This window comes from Saccopteryx bilineata, chromosome 11 (genome assembly GCF_036850765.1).
Source record: "Saccopteryx bilineata isolate mSacBil1 chromosome 11, mSacBil1_pri_phased_curated, whole genome shotgun sequence".
In the NCBI taxonomy this organism is placed as follows: domain Eukaryota; kingdom Metazoa; phylum Chordata; class Mammalia; order Chiroptera; family Emballonuridae; genus Saccopteryx; species Saccopteryx bilineata.
Window position 1 is genome coordinate 72,752,669 of NC_089500.1, and position 13,906 is coordinate 72,766,574.

The 13,906-nt window shown below is 49.7% G+C and overlaps 1 protein-coding gene across 4 annotated transcripts in view; it reads right to left on the reverse strand.

Moving 5' to 3' along the window:
• Positions 1-13,906, reverse strand: part of NTNG1 (netrin G1) — a 304,121-nt gene that overhangs the window by 76,842 nt on the left and 213,373 nt on the right. For all 4 annotated transcript variants that reach the window (XM_066247204.1, XM_066247205.1, XM_066247206.1 and 1 more), the window contains exon 4: positions 11,227-11,399. In XM_066247204.1, coding sequence (XP_066103301.1) covers positions 11,227-11,399 — 173 coding nt within the window. The remainder of the gene's footprint in view (positions 1-11,226; positions 11,400-13,906) is intronic.

The window sequence follows — 13,906 nt, forward strand, 5'->3', positions numbered from 1 at the left end:
CAAATTTCCCCCTGATTGAAAATCCCACTCCCCAGCGAGGAGCTTGCTGGCCTTGTGTCACTTGTCAAAGAGAATGGAAGTTAGGACGCAGGAAGAGACTGCTCATGTGTTTCCAAGCTCGCAGGGTGCTGGAGGGCCAGGCATAATGCAAGGCGAAGTTCTCAGGGTGCAGGGGTCCCCCACCACGGAGAGCCAGCCCCTCAGACTGATGGAGCGCTGGCTGCCGTAACCTATGTCAGAAGCGTGCAGAATGCCAGGCTGGTGCAGGGGAGAAATGTTCACGGCAGCCAGACAAACCTCCATCAGCAAGGCTGTGATGAGAGCCGATTCTTCTCACGAGGCTCGTTCCTATCACCTAACGTGTGGACGCCTAACATTCAGGCTGTTGCTCATTTTGTGGCAGGCGATTTTTTTTTTCTTTTTTTGAGATGCTACCAGGCGATTCACTTTCTACTCCATCGCTGTCAAATGGGAATAGCTTCGAGAAGATTTTTTTAAACTGCTCGTTGGAATACAGATTTTTGATGTTGAGAACAGCTGAATGCCAAGGGATGTCAGCTGGTCTGTTCCCAAGTGGTTTTTTTTTTTTTTTTTTTTTTAATTTTCTTAACGTTTCTGATGTAATGTCCAGACTCCTGGTTTTTGGTTCTCTAGAGATAACGAAAGTATGTAATAACCTCTTTACAGCCATTAAGAAAAAGCTTACGAGTAAGTCACGAGACATCGTTCCAATGTTTCAGGAAACAGAGAGAGGAAGGCTACAATCCATATCTCGAAAGTGGGTTTCTTTGGGCTCTGTGAGGGCGGATCAGCGAATGGGATTCCATCTCGTCCGAGTGACAGTGCCCGCAAACCGTGGAAATAAGAGTCAGAAAAACTGCGGACACATGTGGGCGTTGTGCTCTTGTTTGGTTTTGTTTTTATCATCTCCTGCGAAGTGACCACAGCTATGTCCAGAATATTTTTACCTTGAAAACTGAACTCGGAAGCGTGTCTTCTTCCCTCCCCTCTTTATGTCCCTGGCGTGATTAGCCACCTCCTTCCTGCTCCCCTCTCTCTCCTGGCTTCCACGAGCAACTTGTCACCTTCTTTTCATGACCACGTGTTTGCCTGAGAGCTCGCTGCGTCTCTACCCGCTCCCGGGACAGCGCCTGGGACAGCAAGGCCGCTCCGTGTATGTCGCCGCAAAGAGGTATCGCTTGTTTGCTAGAAGGTGTCGCAGTGAGAAGGCCGCTTCGGTCATCGTACGATCTGTCCTCGGAAGTGTCCCGCGGAGGGATTCGCTCAGAGGTCCGTGGGAGCGGCGGTTTCTGTTCTCTCTGCCCGCTTTTTCCATTCCGAGAGGCGGACTGACACCCTCGGGGCCCTCGCCGCCCTGCCCCCGGGACACTCGGGCTCAGGGTGCAACTCCACGCTCAGCTGCGTGACCCGCACTTAACGCTTGGCCGAGTGCTTTCTAGTCTTTTTCTCACTTCTTCCTTTTACGTTCCCATTTGAATACTTGTAATTTTTCCTAAGCTCCCCCCTCCCTGCCAGGGAGGCAAATATAGATGCTATGGGCCCGAGCATAGATGAACCTGGGGGTTCTCTTTGAGAAAAAGAATATTAACTTTCCAAGATACAATTAGATAGCTACATCTGAAATTATTATTATATATTTTTTATTTAGGAGGAGCCGAGTGAAGGACTCTTAAATTTAAGCTTCACTAGCTTACAGCTATCACTGAAACAACCTCAAAAATATGTGCGAAAGATGCACAGAGGAAAGGAAGGAAGGAAGGAAGGAAGGAAGGAAGGAAGGAAGGAAGGAAGGAAGGAAGGAAGGAGGAGGAAAGAAGGGAGGAAGGAAGGAAGGAGGGAGGTAGGAAGGGTTGGAGGGAGGAAGGAAGGAAGGAAAGAGAAGGAGAAATGGAAGAAGGAGGTAGGGAGGGAGGGAGAAGGAAGGAAGGGAAGGAGGGAGGGAGGAGGGAGGGAGGAAGGAGGGAAAGAAAGAAAGAGAAGGAGAAAGGGAGGGAAGAGGTAGGGAGGGAGGGAAGAGGTAGGGAGGGAGGGGGGAAGGAAGGAAAGAAGGAGGGAAGGAAGAAGGAGGAAAGGAGGGAGGGAGGAAGGAAGGAAAGAAAAGGGAAGTAAGGAAAAGGGAAGGAGGAAGGGAGGGAGGGAGGAAGGAAGGAAGGAAAACAATTAAGGAAGACAAGGAAGGAAGGAAGACACCAGATACATTAACTGCATAAGAGAGCCAGCAGGGAATTAAGAGATCATCTTAGTGGCCCTTTCATTTTACAGAAGAGGAAATTGCAGGCACGAGAAGGGAGGGTGTTGTCTGAGTGGGCCCTTTGTATTCCACTCCAGAGCACGCGGTCCCTACGCCTGTCTCCCGGACCCCCTGACCTTGCCCCAAGGACGGGAAGCCCAGTGACGCACAGGCTTTAAGGGAAGGCGCTGCACTCCGTGCTCTGTGCGGTCAGCACTGTTGCTGCCTCTAGAATAGAAACACGACTTCGGTCAGACTGGTGCCTACGCTGAGTAAGCCAAAGGGCTGCCCGAGCCGAATAGAACAAGACGTGTAGGCACCTCCACCAGCCCTCCCCACACCCATAAATATTTTAATGTTGGGGTTTTTTTGTTTGTTTTTTACAGAAATGCTTTCATTTCTAAATAAGAACTCACCTGTGCTCACAATAAGGGTGATAATGTTTGTTTTAAAGGCATTCTATGGCAATTAGGAGGGTGAGAAACTAGTAGAACTATATAATGTTTCTTTTTTATTTTTTCAATTTTGCTGACCTTCCCACCGAGTCAATGGCTCAAGGGCACGTAACTAGGCATGAGGCAGTCTATATAGTTGATGGAGATCCCCAAAGCGAGCACCCTGTTGTCCCAGAGCGGATGAACCAGGGTGAACGGCTGCGACTCCTTTGGAGAGCCAGGGAGAATCCCCGGGACGGGGGCGGAAGGCACAAGGGTTCTGCAGGCTTCACACCCGGTGGAAATGCTGTTTGTGATGGTGGGTCTGAGAAAAGCCCATTGAGAATGGGCTAAATCCTTGTCTAGCCGGGCGGTGGCTGTTGGGGGCTCTCACTGCAGAAAGCCCAGCTGAGGAAGATGTAGGTGATGAGGAAGGTAACGTTTGCATACTTCCAACACCCTTCCAACCCTGGTCCCTGGTCCTTGGTCCAAACGGCTGTGGGCAGGAGGTACAGGGCATGTTATCGTCCAGGAGCTTGAAAGTAAAGGGAAGAGGCTCAGCAGTAGAGCATCAGCCCTGTATGTGGAAGTCTTGGGTTCGATTCCCAGTCAGGGCACACAGGAGAAGCCACCATCTGCTTCTCCACCTCTCCTCTCCCCTGTCTCTCACTCTCTTCTCCTCCCACAGCCATGGCTTGAATGGACCAAGCAAGTTGGCCCCAGGCACTGAGGATGGCTCCATTGCCTCGCCTCAGGTGCTAAAATAGCTTGGTTGCTAAGCAACAGAATATGGCCCCATATGGGTACAGCATGGCCTGGTAGGGGTCTTGCCAGTTGGAGCCTGGTTGGGGAGTATGTGGGAGTCACAGAATTACACTGTGAAGTCATCATATAAGTGATCCAATCAGAGAAGGATGATGTCATCTACCAACAGAAGGGCTCTGGGACCCGAGTGTGCGTGACAAACCTAACAGGTGACATTAGTGTGTTGTCATACCTGACGGATGGAAGAATGGCGGCAGGGTGGCCTGGCAGTGTCTTGGGAAGAGGGGTGGGTCACCTGCAAACTCTCAGGCCTTTGCTGTCCCCTGGACGTTAGGGAGGCTGGCCCTGAGGACGGATGCTATGTCAGGGTCATTAGCTGACACATGCATCCAACCACATGCTGACGTTATTAGCATTTGAGTCCTTAGGATTTCCTGACCCTATGCTTACCAAGCAGCCTTCTGATGATTAGCTGACTCTTCAAGGGGACTTAATTACCAGGAAGAGAACACACTGGTTATAAGGACTTGACTATGCTGAACACTGTAACAGTTAGTTCATATTGTGGCTGCGTGAACTGGCGTTTGGGCACCAGGTGTCTCTCCATAAAGCTGCTGTCTCCAAAGGGAGAATTTGCTGATGGGGCGGGGATGGGGCCATGTGCTAGATCAGGGGTTCCCAAACTACGGCCCGCGGGCCGCACGCGCCCCCCTGAGGCCATTTATCTGCCCCCCGCCGCACTTCTGGAAGGGGCACCTCTTTCATTGGTGGTCAGTGAGAGGAGCATAGTTCCCATTGAAATACTGGTCAGTTTGTTGATTTAAATTTACTTGTTATTTATTTTAAATCTTGTATTTGTTCCCGTTTTGTTTTTTTAAAACACAAAAACGGCTCCAACTGGATTTTGAATTCCAAATCACATCTGGCCCCATGGGCTTCAGATCAGAGGCTGTAGGCTGACGGTTGCCCATGAATAGGTTGGTATTCTGGTTTACAGCCTGGCCCTGCGGTTTGGTTCATACACCTGAGGCTCTGCAGGGAAGGTCCTCTCTTACTGGGCTGGCAGGTTCCGACTGGCAAGACCCCTACCAGGCCATGCTGTACCCATCTGGGGCCATATTCTGTTGCTTAGCAACCAAGCTATTTTAGCACCTGAGGCGAGGCAATGGAGCCATCCTCAGTGCCTGGGGCCAACTTGCTTGGTCCATTCAAGCCATGGCTGTGGGAGGAGAAGAGAGTGAGAGACAGGGGAGACACATCTTTAAAATAAGATGTGTGCAGTGTGCATAGGGATTTGTTCATAGTTTTTTTTATAGTCCGGCCCTCCAACGGTCTGAGGGACAGTGAACTGGCCCCCTGTGTAAAAAGTTTGGGGACCCCTGTGCTAGATCGTAGTGAAATTACAATGGCGACAGCAGCTAATGCATCACGCGCTTACTCTGTGCCTGCCACGGCCCAAACACCTTATGTGTGTGAGTTTGTTCCATTTTTATGACAACCCTGTGAGGTCAGCACTCAGGTTGTGTTCACAGATGGGGGAAACTCAAACACACAGAGCCTGCCCAAGTCTCAGCCAGTTCGGAAAGAAACTGGGTTTCAATTAAGTGGTGTTACCGGATATTCTGCTGTGGGCGTTGCTGCAATATAATATATGCACACTCTAGTACCCTTGAAAGTGCTAAAAATTTTGAATTCCAAATCACATCTGGCCCCATGGGTTTCAGATCAGAGGCTGTAGGCTGACGGTTGCCCATGAATAGGTTGGTATTCTGGTTTACAGCCTGGCCCTGCGGTTTGGTTCATACACCTGAGGCTCTGCAGGGAAGGTCCTCTCTTACTGGGCTGGCAGGTTCCGAGCCTGAGAGGTGGGTGGCCCGGTCGCCAGGGCCATGAAGGTTGTGGAGGTCTGTGAAAACCAGCCAGTCAGTGTGTCGTCTTTACATGGCCGGGTGGGTCGTGAGTTCCCACGAACACAAAGGGGGTCTTTTCCCACTCGTATTGTCCAGGATCTCAGTGGGTCTCTTCCCGTAGGAGAGCCCTTGTGCTAGAGCTGAAGAGCTGTCACGGCCACATTTTTACAGGGGACACAGGGAAGACAATGGGGGGTTAAGACACCCACGTGTACTTTACAGGGTTGCATAGGGTTACTTATTCAGTCACCAAATAATTCCATAAATACTTATGAAGCCCTAGAATTAGTATATACAGTCCCGTTCTTCAGTTGCTAACATTTTTGCTCCTGGGACCAAACAGACCTGAGTTTAAATCTTGCTCTGTCATGCGTTCACGGTGGGACCATGGGGAAATTTATTAACTTCTATCTGCTTGTGTCTCCTTATTCGTAAAATGGGGAAAAAATAGTACATACCCCATGGGGACATTGTAAGGATTTAATGCCAGAAAGCACATAAAGCTTTTTACAGAGCATAAGAGCCCATGGCAAGCTTACTCAACAGTAACTATCATTAGAGTATTAGAATTTTGGTTATATAGAATCAACTGTGAGTGGACATACATTGTCAAGAATCTGGAGAGAAAAGGACACTTGATTTTGCATGGGAGAACCCAGGGAGGCTGCATGGAGGAGCTGGCATTGAGGAACAGTCTTGAAAATGAACAGACTTTCAACAGAGAGCAGAAAGAAAGGAATGAACTCAGTAGGCAGCATGTTGACTTTGAGCTCTTTATAGCTAGAAAAACTGTCTGGCTTTATCAGGAAAAATTCATCAGGCTATAAGTGGTTGATTCCTATGAAACCCAATAATACTAACGATTAAAACTCAGGTATAGATCAGGATGTCGAGGAAAAAACTGTGGACTGAGAAGAGGCTGGGTGAGGAGCCAGGAAATTTACACCCAGGGTAGAAGGGGGTCTCTGGGGACAGAGAAGTGACAAGTAGAGAAGCAGGAGGGAGCAGGTTCGGAGAAGGCGGCCTTGTTCAAACAGCTGTTGAAATGGAGCCCAGACCTCAGAGGAGGGCAGAGGAAGCCACTGAACCCCCCTGTGGAACCAAACAGCGCAGTGCACAGCCCTTGGAGTCAAGACACCCCTGGGTTCAAATCCTCCTCCTCACCCTGACTAGCTGGGTGATCTCAAAGCTTCCTTCCCTCCCGAGGTCGTCAGATTGCACGCCTCTCGCCCGAAAGCAATAGCCTCTTCCTGATAAGGTTGTGTGAGTGAAGAATGAAGGAATGCACTTAAGAGCACTTTGGAAATTGTCTGGATAGTGACACACACATGTTCACCGGGGAAAATATGAATTGATCAATGCAAATTTAACAGCAGAGAAAATAACAGCCATCAAATTACTTTCCCTCACTCAGAGGAGCCCTAGCTGTTGTGTAACAATTCAAGTTGGAGTTCTGAACAAACAAATAATGTCAATGTCAGACCAGTTTAATTTTCTCCCTTTGAAGAATATTAGGCCGTGTTGGTATAAGGGAAAGTGAAAGATGGACTTGGAGCTCCAATGAAGAAATTCTCCATTTTTTAAAAAATAAGGTAATGTGAACATCCAAGAGTACAGAGTATAGCATTTTTTTTTCAAATTTTCTTGGCCATAAATTCTTTTAAGGATGAACAGAGTGGAAAAACAGAGCTATCGATAATATTATATTATCTTTCCTGGAGTCAAAGTTCCTAAAGGTGGATTATTAAGGTTTCAGCATCTCTATGTAGAAAGACATTGTGTGTTATTCCACAGGGGTCAGAATTGAAAGAGACACTACTTAACACTTTTCTTCATCAGCTGAACAGTGAGAGGCAAGAGGAACATGGCCGAGCATGAAGGCGGACAGAGTTGCTGTCTACTTGGAAGACAGAAATAGCACTCAAAGGACATTCAGAATAGAATTCTACCAGCAATAGCATGAAGATCGATAGAAAAAAGGAGAAAGACGTCTGACAGATAAAACAATTTCTATGTATTTTTGTCAAGAAAGAAGGGAAAGATTTTGATGTACATATCTAGATAGATAGAGAGATAGAGAGAGAGAGAGAGAGAAATGGCGTTAAAGACCAGGTAAGTCACTGGGTCTTCAATAAAACATGGCGACTACTAAGACCATCACAAGATTGCTTACTTCAGACTCCGCAGGGTCCACTGTGGTGACACGCACTGGGAACTGTGGTGTGTGTCACAGGTTGGGGTGGCTGTTTTCGAGTTAAGGGCTCTGCATGCTTCTCCCCTGGCTCTACATGGTACCAACGAAAGTGGTCTTGGAGTAGCTCCAGAATTCAGGACTTCCTGAGACATAGGATTCCTAGCAAGGTCCCCATTTAGAGCACCTCTTGGTGATGAGTTTTTTTATTTTTTTTTAATTTTTCTGAAGTTTGAAACGGGGAGGCAGTCAGACAGACTCCGCATATGTCTGACCGGATCCACCCAGCATGCCCACCAGGGGGCGATGCTCTGTTGCAACCAGAGCCATTCTAGTGCCTGAGGCAGAGGCTACAGAGCCATCCTCAGCGCCTGGGGCAACTTTGCTCCAATGGAGCCTTGGCTGTGGGAGGGGAAGAGAGAGACAGAGAGGAAGGAGAGGGGGAGGGGTGGAGAAGCAGATGGGCGCTTCTCCTGTGTGCCCTGGCTGGGAATCGAACCCGGGACTCCTGCACGCCAGGCCGACGTTCTACCACTGAGCCAACCGGCCAGGGCCATGAGTTGAGTCTTTTAAGGGAGATCTTCTCATTTCCAGGTTTAGTAAAAGCCTCTTAGTTACTTTGCAAGAGGTGGGCAGGAACTGGCCTTCCTATTCAAAAGTTGTTCTGGTTGCTTGAGGTTTTGCTAAACCCAGAGATGACCCAGTCCAGGGGTTGTTTCTAAGTCACTGAGGAGTTGATGATGATCAGAGACTGTGGCCTCTTCTTTTTTACTTCTGAGGTTTTGCATTGTTGAGTTAGGATATGGCATATCCTAAGAGCCCCTCTTAAAGGACTGACTTGTAATTCACCAAATGGCGTGCACCTGTGTGTGTACGCATGTGTGTGCATGCATGAGGGCAGGCACGTGTGTGCAGAAGAAAACGTCAGAATCACAACAGCGCTACAGGTCCTGTGCTTGACTTAGATTTCCACACTGAAACGTTAGAGGACTTCCTGGGCAAGCAACCAGGTAAGAGATGCAGAAACCTTATCACATGAGGAAAAAAGGAGTCAATGATAGCAACCTGGACAAGAAAAGAAGCAGGGGCCAATGCAGTTCTTTCTCTACTTAAAAAGGAGGAAAAATGGTTGGAAATGAAGAGACACTCAATACGGTGCTAAGAAAGAAGTTTCATAATAATCAAAATCGTCATCCAGTGAGGGACAAATCTGCCTCGTGAAAAGAATCCAGAAGATACATTTATTTTTGAATCCTTATTGTGAGACAGGTGTTATGCTGAACACATTACATGCATTAGTTTATTCAGTTCTCCCCAAACGCCTATGAGGTAAGAATTGCTATTATCCTCACATTACAGATGGGGAGACCAGAATGTTGGAGAGCTTAGTTTATTTCTTCAAGGTCACACGGCCAGTGGAATGGACGGACCGGTACCGGGTCCTGGGGTCTGTGTGCTAAACCACTAGCTTGCTTACTTTCATACTTGGACATTTTAAAGCACAGTCTGATGTGTCAGAGACTTGAGTTTAAGGGGTTCCTTCCATTGCAAGACAGGACCATTGCGGATAATCTCTATTATCTTTAATCTGATTTCCACCATATTGAGAGTCCAAACATTGACTCGAGCCTCCTTGGCTGTTGTGTCCCATCTGTCACCTTCCTGTTTTAACAGAGATGGGGAAAAGTCGAACCATCTGGAGGAGGACAGGAAAAACTAAGGGATCCATGGACAACGGAATCCACAAGGAAAACCGAAAGAGGCTGCACGCCCTTGGCCATGGAGAGAACTGCTGTTCGGCAATAGTAGTAGTATTAGGGGTGTGCAAGTCACTTCCGTGGAGAATGTGACAAATTTGTTCCAGTGTAAAAGCTGGGCTGGCGCAAGAAGGCTATCCCGGGGCCAATGCCCTGGCCTAACCAAGACTCTGAAGCACAGTTATGAGGAGAGGAACAGGGTTGTGTAGCGTAGAAGTCACTGCCTTCAACAGCAGTCCACCCCAGCTGCCCTTCTCGGGGTCCTGACAAGCTGGCCTGCCCAAGGCCCAGCTGGAATGCCAGCCCGTGCTGGTGAACTTCACTTCCTTCCGTCCTGTCCCATGTTTAGAAGCAGCAGACGCTGGAAATGAAATCGGAGCCGTGGTCACTGTGGGAAGCTTTTAAACTCGCTCTGATGACTGTGGTGATAGTGATGCTTAGGTAGCTGGCCACAGGGCAGCGCGGCAAACGACCTCATGAGATTCCTTCTGAATGCAGGCGTCAAGGCCTGCAGCAGTTGAGGAAAGGCCAGAAGAGTCTCTGTTCATAAAATCTCCTTGAAAAATCAACATTTCTGCTCAACAGAGCTTTACGTATTAATTTTAGGAGCTAGCCTGTTGGTTGTTCTCTTCAACACAGAAAGAAACCGAACACCCTTACTGTAAGTTTTCTCTGCTTCATAGAAATCCTGTCATCATCCCATGCCCCGCACTTCACAGCTTGTTCCATGGTTCACTACTCTTACGTTTGGCTTGATCAGGCCCTGGTGCCTGTGATACTGGCTGTATAGGGCCGGCCTTTCCCAGTGGCTGCCCGATAACATCTCCTGCCCTGCACGGAGCCAGGGGCCTTTCAAGTCTTCATGTTCTTTCTGTTGCTTCTTACCGGGATGGGCGTCTTCTCAGCCGCACCCGTTCTCCGCTTCTGAAAGAGGGCGGCTCCCAGGCTTCTGCAAAAGTGGCTGATGGGTCCGTCCGCGGAATTGGGCAGGTGACCTGGGAGTAACGGTTTCTCTCCCGAGCGGGTCACAGTGTGCTTTCCTGGGGATGTCCAGGGATGTCGGTGGGCCACACACGTGTCACAGGGCATCACTCACGGATTCTGTAAACGCAGGGGATGCCTGTGCCCTTGTCACACAGACACAAACGTTTCTTTCCTGCGGTCACACTCCTTACCTAAAGGTGGCCTCTACGAACAGGATCCAGGTTGGGCATGACATCTCAACTACTGGGATTTAGAAAAAAAAAGCCAGTTGTGTCACTGGGCCACGTTAGGCTGTAGCTAAGCTTGGAGGGGAGGGGACCACTGAATGAAATGTCTCTCAGGTGGCCCGAAGGGAGAAATGGGGCTGTCAGCATTTAGAGACTCTCCGGAAGGTGTTTGTGGTGTCAGAGTTGGGCGTTTTAAATGTCTTTGTTATCTTTTAAAATTATTTATTGATTTCAGAGAGAGAGGGGAAGGGAGAGAGAGTGAGACAGAAACATAGATCTGTTCCTGTTTGTGCCCTGACCGGGGATCGAACCCGCCCCACAACCTTTGCATACTGGGATGATGCTCTAACCAACCAAGCTATCCATCTAGGAGGGCGAATGTCTTTGTTATTTTAATAGGAAACTGATTTGGGGAAGGAAAGAAAGCACCTGTCTCATCCACTTAGAAAAAAGAAATTTCTCCCGTGACTTCCATCATTTCCCAACCCGTTTGATGTGAACCTTGGGAGCCTGAATTGATCCGATGATCCCAGCGCTCAAAGGCGCTTAAAGGCGGAACAATAGGGACTGAAAGCGTTCGCTGTCTTTTGAAGAGGGAGGGGACGGCGGGCGAGAGGAGTCAAAGCACTACTGCAAGTGAAACTGAGAGGCACAAGAACAGCCGTCTCATGGTGCTGAAAATGCGGCGTTGGGGCGGGGGTACTCACAGGTGTTCGCGGTGCCTTTGGGGATGGGGAGGTACGAGCCCGGGCTCCACGGTCGGCCCTGGTAATTCTTCTTGCATTTCCCACAGTCCGGGCCTGTCGTGTTGTGCTCACATTCACAGGTCAGTTTGCTGTTGTCATACACGCACACAGTGGCGTGGAGATTGCATTTGCACCTAGGCAGAGGAGAGACAAGAGTCCATTGTCAGTCAGACTGGTCTCAGTGGTCACCGGGGCTTTCCCCATCTGTCCCCGGGGCGGGGGTGGGGCTGGACTGCTTCCTCTGGGGAGGCTCCAGGTACAAGGGGGAGTTGCAGCCCCACCCTCAGAATCTTTCCAACAAGCGCCCCCCTCCCCACCTCCCCTGGGGGTGGCACACAGGGGCAGGGGGGGGGGTTCCACACAGCCTGTCCTCACAGCACACCCTGAGAACCAGAGGCTCAGTGCTCTGGTATCCAAGATGTGGCCCCAGGGACAGCTCCTCCTGTGACGTAATGGAATCTGTGACAGTTTCTATGGACGGACTGCCAGCCCTCGGGGTTCCACCCTGTCCTCCCTTTAACCACAGCATCGTTCTTCTTTCCAAAAAAACACCAAAAAACAAAAACAAAACAGAACCATAAAGACAATTTGCTACTCATGTATGATATTTTCTAGACCCCGAGAGGTTACAATCAGCGGTTCTCACCCCTCCAACTTGACATCTCAAGTCGGAAGCGGAAGCGTTCGCCAGCGAGACCTCCGCCCAGCCGGAGCCCCCAGATTCCCCGCCCACGGCAGGAAGGGGAGCACAGGGCTGTCTCAGGAAGGGGTCAAAGGGCTCAGGGGAAACATGCTGAGAGTCCTGGAAAACCACTGTCCAAGCGCGGCGGTGCTTTGGGGTCACTGGCAAAGGCCTCGCTGTGGGCGCCTGCGCATGAGGCTGTGACATGTGGTGGGGGAGGGGTATGAAAGGTGCGGTTTCCGCAAAAATACATTCCCCGATCCGGCGGAGTCTTTGATTGTAACTGCAGAGAGCGACTTGACGCTGGCTGAGGTGGCAGGTCACAAAGTGTAAGTCTCCAAGCACGAGCCGCACCCTCTGGGGAAGGGGGACCCAGGTGGACAGCGCGGCCGTGACCGGAGGTCAGAACAGTGTATGCGGGAGGGGGCGTGTCACACAGAGGAGAGGACCAAGGCCTGGCACAGTCAGAAACGGAAAATGTTACTGTGTGTGTGTGTGTGTGTGTGTGTGTTTAAACTAGTTTGGCCTCTTCCAGGATCTGGGACAAAAGTATAGAAAGCCAAGTTTCATAAAGACAGAGAAATACAGCAGGCTTTTGCCTTTGCTCTCTTTGCGGCAGATGTCACAAATCGGGGAAAGAAACAATCCTCTCTTTGGAGGAACGTAACATGGTTGAACAATGAATGCTGGTGTCTGTCACGTCTAGACAGTAACATCCAAGTGCGTCTCCTGGGCCGGGAGGAGCTGTTTGGAACACTGACCCACAGTTACGGCAAGGAGGCGACGGGATGAGGAGACGGTCACCGAGAGCGGCATCACCTGGCTCCTAACGCAGAGGGCTCCCACCCGGGCCCCCGCCCCAGCCTCCTGGGGGGGGTCGGCTACCATCTGCAACATCTGTATAGCTATACCCAGCCCCCTGTATACTTACAAAAGGCAGTGAGCCGAGAGGCTCCTCCTTCAACAATACCTACTCAACCTAGACACAGAAACGGAACCTTTAAAAACATTAAGGTTAGTGCAGTCTTTCAAAAAAGGTAAGAGAGAAATCATTCAGCGAAGTACAAGAGAGAGCGCTTAATCACGAGCTCGCTCTTGTAACAGCCCTTGAACACGGGGAGCTACTGGTCTCCTTCCAGCCTTAGCACCTTTATTTCTGGGTGTGTTTTATATATCTATCTATCTATCTATAGAGGGAAGGTGTCAGAAACCTAAGCGATAGAAGCACCAGTGCGGACTGATTTAGCACCCTCTCTGGTGTTAAGAATTCCAAATGGGGAAGCGAACAGCGTGACCCCCCAAAGACGACGCTGGTTTCGTGTGTGACGGGTGATTGTAAACCGGCCTGTGTGTCTTGTCACTGTTCGTACTTTCATACTCGTAGTCACTCTCAGAGTTACAGGCAAGTTCCACTCCACAGACTGCATGCTCTGAGAAGACAATCTTTGAATAACAAAAGGAGTGAAAGAAAGAAGGATGGGTGAGGGTTTTGTCTTATTTTTCTCCAATTTCTTCCAGTTAATGGTTCGTCACCTGTCCAAAAGCTTATTCGTCGTTCACGTCTGGACTCGGTTCATCAGCCTCCTCTCCCTGCCTGAGGGAGTCGCCATCGCTGTCCCTTGGCCCCTCCTCACCTCCCACTCGCTCTTTCCAACCAGCACAGCTTCTCTCGCCAAGACCGGCCACGCCCTCCACCTGGAAAAGCCAGAGGGTCGCTGCCCTGTCTTCCTGACCACTCGGGCATCGGGCTCTGCACACCCCTCCCTTCCCCCGACCCTCTCTCCCTGCTGGGTTCTTGAGTCTTATTTCCAGAACCCTCTTCTCCAGGGTTCTGGCCCAGCACGGTCAGCCTAAGGGACTCTTTGGCATCTGTGGTCCTTAATGGCCTTTGAGTTGTAGGCAACTTAAAGCAAACTTGCATCATTTTTTTTTTTGGTCCTAAAATAATATATATATATA